Source organism: Babylonia areolata, chromosome 31 (assembly GCF_041734735.1).
Source record: "Babylonia areolata isolate BAREFJ2019XMU chromosome 31, ASM4173473v1, whole genome shotgun sequence".
NCBI lineage: Eukaryota > Metazoa > Mollusca > Gastropoda > Neogastropoda > Buccinidae > Babylonia > Babylonia areolata.
In genome coordinates, this window is record NC_134906.1 from 5,523,819 (window position 1) to 5,533,837 (window position 10,019).

The 10,019-nt window shown below is 39.7% G+C and overlaps 1 protein-coding gene across 1 annotated transcript; it reads right to left on the bottom strand.

Moving 5' to 3' along the window:
• Positions 1 to 3,518: 3,518 nt before the first annotated feature.
• Positions 3,519 to 8,295, bottom strand: LOC143275889 (small ribosomal subunit protein uS10). Its single transcript, XM_076580202.1, has 4 exons — positions 8,137 to 8,295; positions 6,972 to 7,077; positions 4,955 to 5,154; positions 3,519 to 3,667 (listed from the first exon to the last, which is right to left on the bottom strand). Exons 1-4 carry the CDS (start codon positions 8,137 to 8,139, stop codon positions 3,611 to 3,613), a joined length of 366 nt encoding a protein of 121 aa, XP_076436317.1. The 5' UTR covers positions 8,140 to 8,295; the 3' UTR covers positions 3,519 to 3,610.
• Positions 8,296 to 10,019: the final 1,724 nt, after the last annotated feature.

Genomic DNA, 10,019 nt, shown 5'->3' on the forward strand with positions numbered 1-10,019 from the left:
AATAGAATAGAATAGAATAGAATAGTGGAGTGATGGCCTAGAGGTAACGCGTCCGCCTAGGAAGCGAGAGAATCTGAGCGCGCTGGTTCGAATCACGGCTCAGCCGCTGATATTTTCTCCCCCTCCAATAGACCTTGAGTGGTGGTCTGGACGCTAGTCATTCGGATGAGACGATAAACCGAGGTCCAGCACGTGCAGCACGCACTTAAAAGAACCCACGGCAACAAAAGGGTTGTTCCTGGCAAAATTCTGTAGAAAAATCCACGTCAATAGGAAAAACAAATAAAACTGCACGCAGGAAAAATACAAAAAAATGGGTGGCGCTGTAGTATAGTGACGCGCTCTCCCTGGGGAGAGCAGCCCGAATTTCACACAGATCAATCTGTTGTGATAAAAAGAAATACAAAATACAAAATAGATTTTATTGTCATGAAACCGTAAGGTTTATAAGACACAAGTGCAATGGTAAATGAATGAACGAATGAAAAACACAATTAATCAATCAGTTAATGCAGTAGTAAATTGCAGCAGCATTCATAAACAAATTTTCCCAATTTTGTTCGTATATATTCATCATCTGTTAGCATCACCTGACTGGGAATAATTATGTCCTGTGTTATTCGAATTTTGAATATCCTTTAAAAAAAAAATTGTTGCCTTAATGTTTTATATTTAATACAATGATCAAGAAGATGGATTTCGTCTTCCAGGATGTTACACTTGTTGCACAATTTGTCTTCTTGTGTGTGTGTGTGTGTGTGTGTGTGTGTGTGTGTGAGGGGGGTGATGGAAATCAGCCGGTGTCACAGTCCTATAACTGAGTAAGTATATTGCATACTTTGATTTTGTGTTCCGCGAATGGCGTAGTACCAGTAGTAGGCATACGTATTATTCTTTCATTATCAACATTGCCGGGATTGAACTGAAGGCGGCGGCCAGTCCAACTGAGTCCACTCCTTCAGCCGTCGGAGACTGAGTACCCGGCCTTCACCAACCCACGAGCCGAGGTCAGGTACCCGTTCACATCTGGGTGGAGTGAAGACACGACACAACACAGCACAGCACAGCACAGCACAACACAGCACCATGCCAGGACGGGGTCTCGAACCCCGAACACCGACTACTCGAAAGGACACGAACACTGGGAGTCCTAGTTTTCCTCCACCGTTACAATCATTGAACAAACCCAAGTGAATGCCAGTGCGTGCGTGCGTGCATGTGTGTGTGTGTGTGTGTGTGTGTGTGTGTGTGTGTGCACGCACGTGTGTGTTGTGTGTTTATAATTATGCAAAACAACAACAACAACAAACAAACAAAAAATAATAACAAAAAAAGTAAGAAAAAGAAAAAATCTCGAAGTTTCCGTTCTAAGGGAGACCAGTGTTCAGCACACCAAGATCAAGGTAGTTATTTCCCTTGGTGGAGACATTTTTACTCAAGTTGTCCAAACAGTTGCATTTTGACGCAACATAGAAAACACACACACACATGGTGGGATGCCTGGCACACAGATATGGGTTTTAGACTTTAGTGTTTAATTGCATGTTTTACTTGTTGGTCTTTACATTGTACAGCGCAATGGACCGTGTTTTACATGGAAAGCCAAAGGCATTCTATGGATTATTACCATCATTACTGCATACCTCACAGTGGTGAGGGTGATCCTGTGGGTAACATATCCGACTTGCAGAGGAGAATCTAACACACTCTCAGCAGTATTTTCTCCCCTTCACCAGACACTGAGTGGTGGTCTGGGTGCTAGTCATTAGGATGAGACGATAAAACAGTCTTCGTGTGTGTAGCATGCACTTAGTGCATGTGAAAGAACCCATGGAACGAAAAGGGTTGTCCCTGGCAAAACTCTGTAGAAAAATCCACTTTAATAGGAAATCCAATTCAGCTGCAGACAGAAAAAAAAAGAAAAAGAAAAAGAAAAAAACAACAACAAAAAAACCCAGCAGCGCTGCATTGTAATAATGTTCTTTATCTGGGGAAAGCAACCCTAATTTTACAGAGAAACCAGTTGTGTCAAAACATCCTTCGTGTTAGTGTACCAGTTGTGTCAAAACATCTTTCGTGTTAGTGTACCAGTTGTGTCAAAACATCTTTCGTGTTAGTGTACCAGTTGTGTCAAAACATCCTTCGTGTTAGTGTACCAGTTGTGTCAAAACATCCTTCGTGTTAGTGTACCTTTTGTCAATAGAGTGATATCATGTCTTCGAGGCACAGAGAACCCACTTCAAACAACCATGCACTCATGTTCCAGAATTAAAAGTGCTCTTACCAAAATGTTGTCACTGATCTCTTAATATATTTTCGATGATTTCAATTCATTATGTCATCTTGTGTTGCACTTTGCTGCACAGTTCTATAGGACACTTGTTATTTGATGTAAGGGTTTTACAAAATTCAGTCATTATAATACTTATTTTTCTTTCAGTTTCACCCCTATCGGGGTATGAAGGATTACAAACAAAACAAATATGAAACAACTAATAAGTGACTGTGTTTACAACACTCATGTTGCTTACACAACATAAAATTCTCGAATCCACCTAACTATACATCGCTTGGGAAAGTTCTAACCATGGATACAGACCTTTTACTTTAATTGTAGAGTTATACTCAGCCATTTGCTATCTTTGTAAATTTTTAAACTGAAGGCAGAAGTTTTCTAGATTTTGAAGACATGCAAAAATGATCACCTGACCTAGGATGAAGACTGTAATTGGGTATCAATTCATGTCATAAATCATTATAAAGAGGATATTCCTTGATGAGATGAATTTCATCTCCCAAGCATCTAGAAGTTACATTCGTCTCGCAGGATATCATGGTAACGTCCAATTTCAATGTTTGCCTGTGATTGCTTCAATGATATTTTGATAAGGGTATAAACATCTAGAAAACAAATACACTCATTGGTGTGCCAACATATGCTTGTACACACACAGGGTTCATGTACATCTCAAACACCCATTGTCCTACCTTTCAAATCACCAAGTCTAGTACTGCTTAAAGTGAAAAGACATATTGTACTAGGACTACACTCTTAACATCTAGTGAACTACAGTTCCTCAAGTGGTGCTTTTAAAAAAACAACAACAACAAAACATTGTGTGTGAGGAATGTCAGACCCCCGCTGGAGTCTGCACTAGTTGGGTCACGGTTAAGTATGTGTAATTAAATGTGTGATTTCACATATGTTCTTTCCAGTGTGTCTGTACTCATACATGTGAGTACACACATACACACACTCTCCCGTTAACATCAACTCCAGTTTCTTCATATCACATTTAAAAAAAATTTTTTTTAAGTGTTTGCTTTTTGAGGTGATCAATGTTAAAACAGCCTTTCTGGATATTCTTTATAAAACACTTGCGAAGCACATTTCTTATGTGACTAATTAACACATGTACCAATATTATATCTTCTGACTCTGAGACAAGTTGTGTTGAAACATTTTCATGTAAATCCCAACAACTTAACATTCTCACAAATCACAAAGACACACACAGTTTCCTAAATGTCAAACAGAATCTTTATTATTGACTGTCCGACTGATCATGACTCAAGATGAAAATGTTGTCATCTCAACTGCTGCCTTCATTTATGCATCAGCGATGGTCACTTCAACCTCCACGCCTGGTTCAATGCTGATGGACGTCTGCATGGGAGTTAAGGAAATCATCAATGATAACCAACCACATGAACCATCACCATCACACACGCACAATAAATAAATAAAATAAGAAAAAAAAAACACCAAAAAAAAAAAACCCCTAAAAGAAATAACCTAAAATATCAAAAAACACTGGTCCAACTGCTGACTAGAAAGGAATAAAAAAAGATATCAAGTCAAAACAGGTTTGTTCACATTTTCAATTTCTGAATTATTACCTCAATAACCCAACACAGTGGAAAAGAATTCTACCTCCCATGCCCCCAAACAATTTTCTAATTTTTTTGACAACAGACTATCTCCATATGGTTACAAAACATTCCTCTCGTAACCACAATAATCAGTAATCAGACTACCACACAGCAGCAGTCTTTCCATATAACGACTATAAATTAATAAAAATATAATCATTAAAAAAAGGATCATGAAAAACATTTTCTTCTCTTTGAGGTTATCTCCCTCTTAATTTATCAGTCTGCTGCCATGTTCCTTTAAATCAAGTCATATCTTCTCCCCTGGAAGAAATAAATTGCATATATAAATGCAACTGACTTTTACTTAGCTATCAGTCATAGCAAACAACACAACAATTCATTCAGTGGAATCCAGGTATGTCAGTTTGGTCTGTTCAAGACTTGTCTCATGAACATTCCTTACTGTGAACACTTTTCAGATTAAAAAAAAAAAAAAAATTAACTGTGATTCTGCAGTCCTTCAGTTGGCCAACACCACCATTTTAACATACCAGAGAGACAGTATATTTCAAACCCCAAATACTTGTTTGTACAATACATGTGTCAATATGTGTTCTATAGGTCTTTCTCCTTTAAAGCACAACATTTGTAGGCAGGAACAGCACAGTACAGCTCTGTCACTCTCGTCTGCAGTCGGCATTTTACGGCACAATCCAAACTTTACAAGCACAATCTCTTCTTTTTGTTGTTGTTGTTGTTGTCTTTCAAAGTTATTTCAGTTTCATCTACAGTCAACTTCTCACTGTACAAATAATATTTTATACAGTACTTTTTGGTGGTAGTTGTTTCACTCTGGCCGGTTGTCAACATTAGACAGTTCATTTTGTTTAGTCTATATAGTTTCATTCTTGACTACAGTTAATTTTTGCCCCCGTGGGGGGAGTACTTTCACTCTTACAAGCAGTCGACTATTTTTTTTATTCACCTAAAAACACAACAATCCCCCCCCCCTCCAAAAAAAACAAACCAAAAACTCCCAAAAGACAAACAACCCCCCCCCCCCCCCCAGAAAGGATACGATCTGCTTGACGATCTCGGAGGGGCTGTGCAGGTCGATGATCCTCTTGTGGATCCTCATCTGGTAGCGGTCCCAGGTCTTGGAACCCTCGCCGCAGGGCGTCTTGCGGGTGGTGATGCGCAGTATCTTGGTGGGCATGCGCACCGGCCCCTTCACCTTCAGGTTCTTGTCCTTGGCCCCCTTGATCAGGTCCGCACACACTGCACACACACAGACAAGAGTCTTGGTAACCACAGGCAACACACTCATCTCTTGGTGGTTCACAGGCAACACACATACACACTCTCTTGGTGGTTAACGGGCAATTAATTAACGAATAATTTTTTTTTTTTTTTTGGTTGTTGTTGTTGCTCTTTCTCATTTTTACTCACTGCTGAAATCTGTGGAAGCCCCGCACACATACACACACACACAATTTTCGTGGTTAACAGGCAACACACACACACACACATATCTAAATTACATAAGACACACCAGTATCATAAATCTTGCAAGAGGCATGTCATATTGTACCATTTAGCATAGTTTGTTACAATGAGGTGTCAGTGTCGACAGATCCATATATGCCACACATTGATCTAATTATTACACATTCACAGGCAACAAATTTTGCAGCAGTACCACAGAATGAACCATCATGAAGAGGCTATTTTCAGAACACTATCTTATGAAAAGTGAAAGATACACCGTTTCACAATTTGTTATTGGCAACATTGGCGGTTGAGTTTCAGTTTCAGTTTCAGTAGCTCGAAGAGGCGTCACTGCATTCGGACAAATCCATACACGCTACACCACATCTGCCAAGCAGATGCCTGACCAGCAGCGTAACCCAACACGCTTAGTCAGGCCTTGAGAAAACAACAACAAAAAAAACCTGAAAAAAAAACAAAAAACAAACTGAAGTGAAACTGAACAGCTAGTATGACTTGCATCATGACAACCAGTGTACTTGTGGAACAGATTACCAATGCTTTAAGAGAACAGAATTAACACAAGCACTGTATTTGTCACAATGGATTTCTCTGTATGAACTCTGGGCTGCTCTGCACAGGGAGAGCGAGTCACTACAGTGCACTGCCACCCTTTTCTTTCTCCACCTTCCAAGTTCAAGTGTATTTCTTTGCCTGTCAAAGTAGATTTTCTACATATTTTTTCTGGGAACAAAACCATTTTTGTTGCCATGGGCTCTTTTGTGTGCAGTAAGTGCATGCTACACATAGGCCCTAAGTTTATTGTCTCATTCAAATGACTAACATCCAGACCACTGGAAGGAGAGAAGAAAATAGTGGCAAATGTGGGATCTGATCCCATGTGCTCCCATGTGCTCAGGTTTTCTTGCTGCCTAGGTGGACATGTCACCTCAGTAGACCCTTATCTAGATTTCAGTACCTAAGCAAGCAGATTTTATTAATAAAGTTCCAAACTGAGCAGCTGATCAGCCACAAACCATGCCAACTGATTTTCTGTGGACACTGTCAAGGGCATACCAACAGTATTTGCACACCATTCCATTGTGAGGTTGCTGGCAGACTTGACCAGAATTTCCCATCTTATAATGTATACACAATGGCTGTTGCTTGCAACCCTTTTAATGATACCTCAACAAATTTAACCCCAATAGGCAAATACACAAAAACACATGCTGGTAATTTAAGAAAACACTTTAAACATGGAAATACTTGGTGGCAGTGATAAGTTAACACAGGAAAGCAATTGCTGTCAATACCAAGACATACATATTGGTACAACAATTTGGGGGAAAGAAACGGAAGAAGTGGCAATATCCACATTTCTTCCCCTCCATTCACTGTCTGACTGACAGAGTGAATGTCAATGCCTTGTTGTGAGCACTGCTCATTCCATCTTCCATCTTGAGGGGAAAAAATTGAGGATATTGCTGTAGAAGTGGTTGGGAAAACAATTCAAGGAAAATTTCTTAGTCAATGAAACCAACAGTTCAAATATACATTTTACCAGCATGCATTGTTTTGGCAGACCTTTATCTACTAGTACATACCTTTCTCCAGGCTTTTGACATTGCGGCTGGTGAGAGTGATGCGGATGCGGTGGATAGGGGCCTCATCGGCTGGGGCCTTCTGGTCTCCTTTGCTTGGGTAGGCAGACTTGAATAACAGGAAAAACATACAGTATAATTAACACCATCAGTTAGTCATCACTCTTTTTGTGTTAAAGGTTTTTCATTAACATCAAGACAAAACATTACTTTTTGATAAAATTATACTAATACGCCACGCTTCTTGTTTCATCTTACAGTATTTTTCTAGTAACATGAACTCCAAAATTTTGTTTTAAAGACCTGAAAATATGTAGTCAATTTTAATCAATAGATAGCGGAATGGCTGAACTTCCAAGTTTTCTTCTTTTTTTTTCTCTTTTCGTTACACAGCTGGCCAATAACTCTGTCAGGCTGATGCATGCTGAGTATGTTTGGGTTTCCACAACCCACCAAATACTGTCTGACATGGATTACAGGATCTTTAACATGCATATTTGATCTTTAGCATGTGTATACATTTGAAGGTGGTTCAGGCACAAGCTAGTCTACACATATCCTGACCTGGGAGATTGGAAAAAATCTCCACCCTTCACCAGCCAGGTGCGCCAAACCAGGGATCAAACAGGAAAATCAGGTGAGAATCCAGTGCTCTAATCATTTGGCCAGTAGCTTGGTACAACTTCATGTAGGCTTGGTGCTTCGTGTACTTAAACTATCTGGACTGCTACTTTACAGCTGTGATCTGTCTGTGCAAAGTTAAAAGTAGTACTACTCCTAGTAGCAATATAGCATTCCCACACTTTGACAGCAATTTATACATCATCAATGACTTTTCAATCAGGTTTCCTTCCTTCATTCTCATCTGACAGAAGTGGTTGACGCCTCAGTACAGCATGCGTGCTATATAGAAATCAAAGCGTCTTCACCCCACCCCCATCCACCCCACCTACCACCCTCGTTGTATAAAGCTCCTACAACGTATCTCATCAAAGTCCAAATCAAAATCTGTTCTGATGGTCCAGTCGGACATGACTGCCGCCATAGTCGATCCACGTGTTCCTACAGAGCCATATCAATTTTGCATGGAATCTGACATATTGCTTGATTTGAAACACAACGTAGATTCAAGCCAATTGTTCAGTTAAGATATTGAAAGTATACACACCATTCTGAACTCTTTCTGGCCGACGTAATCAAAATTTCAATCAAATTTTGAACAGCGGTGAGCCAGACACTTCTAGCACTCACGCGGGCGGAAATGTAGAGAAAATATCTTTGTCAACGCATGCGCAAGGGACAGTCAAGGGCTGCACCGATACTTTGTTTTCGTATTTTAGATATTGCCGTCATTTTCACATTATATAACTTATAACAGCGGAAACGAGATAATACCTATATCAATATGCACAGAAAAAGGCATAATTGTCTTAATTTTTCTCGTGTTTCTACTCTTACGAAGACAAACAGCGAACTTTCTAGAAATCATTATGGTTCATCACACAATACAGAAAACATCAAAGCTTCGTGCAGAATAGATAATGTTAAAGAGGTTGACATACACTGAAAAACATAAATCTACATCATCATTCCCCCCCCCCCCCCCCCCCCCCCCCTTCAGATTAAACATGTATAGTGACACAGTCACAAACTTTTCGAAATAACAACCTGCCAAGGTCGGCTCCAGGGGACATTACCATACCGTCTTCCTTTGCACCAATAACTATTTGGGGTTCTCTCCCTTGTATAACGTTTTTAGGATCCGGACAGCAGTTTTGTCTGCTTAACCCTTTCGCTGCCAGGAAAATAAGATTTAAGTGAAATCTATTTGCCAGGGTTTTTTCACAAAAAACGGGTATAAATTTTCAAAAAATTCTGTGCTCTTTGTTATTGGAGAAAGACCCATAAAAGTATATATTTTCTGAAAGGGAAATGAATAAAGAATACAAAACACATGATGTTTTCCCATTGTATGCATTTTAAGTGACATGCTGTTGTTTTGAAATCAGTGTTTTGTTTTTTGTCACATTTTCAACTTGTTCATTGCAAACATTAGTCTGGTAATTTGCACAAAAATATCATTTTCTGGACAAATGGATATCTGCACACACAAAATCATACTAGAACAACCACAATATAAAAAAACTGAAAAAGAAATAGATGCATTGTGACTTCTGCAAGTGATAATATGGATGTGAGGCCACGCCCCCTCAGTCTCCACCCCCCTCCTCTTCACCCCTCTCACACCGTCACTTCATCAGACCGCGTTGGCTGAGTGCCAAGAAAATAGCTCATACTGTGCCCTGCTAAAAATTCGTCTGCTAGAGTTGAACAGCCTGCATCACTCACTGATAGTTGTATCTTGGCCACTCTCTTGATTGCTCCCTTTATTTTCTATCAAATCGTCCTATAAATGTTCACCACTGTCTTCTCCTTCGAATTTATGCTCCAATTCTTTCTGAGCATTAGCTGAAGAAAGTAATCTTTTGTTGATTTAGTTCGCCACGAGCGCATGTCTTGAGCACGGAGTCAGTCCGACATTTTGTTGAGCGAGCGAGGAGAGGAGCCAGGCAAAGACTGCGGCCAGTAACCCAACCAAAACGTTCAAATAAAGGACTGCCTTATGACGCAGATGGTGTTTCTAGCTATGAATAGAATCCAGAAAGATTCCCCAAGCTAAAGCTACCAGCATTTTTGTCAACGAACTGAATGCAAAGCAGGGAAAAGTCAGAATATTTCGATGACGAGTTATCTCGTCATGCAGGCAGCGAAGCATACATGCTTGCCATGACGAGTTATCTCGTCATGCAGGCAGCCTAGGGGTTAATATTAACACGCCACTGTGGTGTAGCGTATATTTTTGAATGTGGATTTGGGTAATTACTGATGAAACCAAATCATTATCCTGATTTTCAATATGAAATTTGACATGGGTAGCTAGCAGAATAATATTGTTTTCCTTTTTAATTTTTATTTATTATTATTATTTTATTATTATTTTTTTTTATCAGTCTGATGTTTGTTAAACTGTGCTCTCTCAGTGGAGTCCCA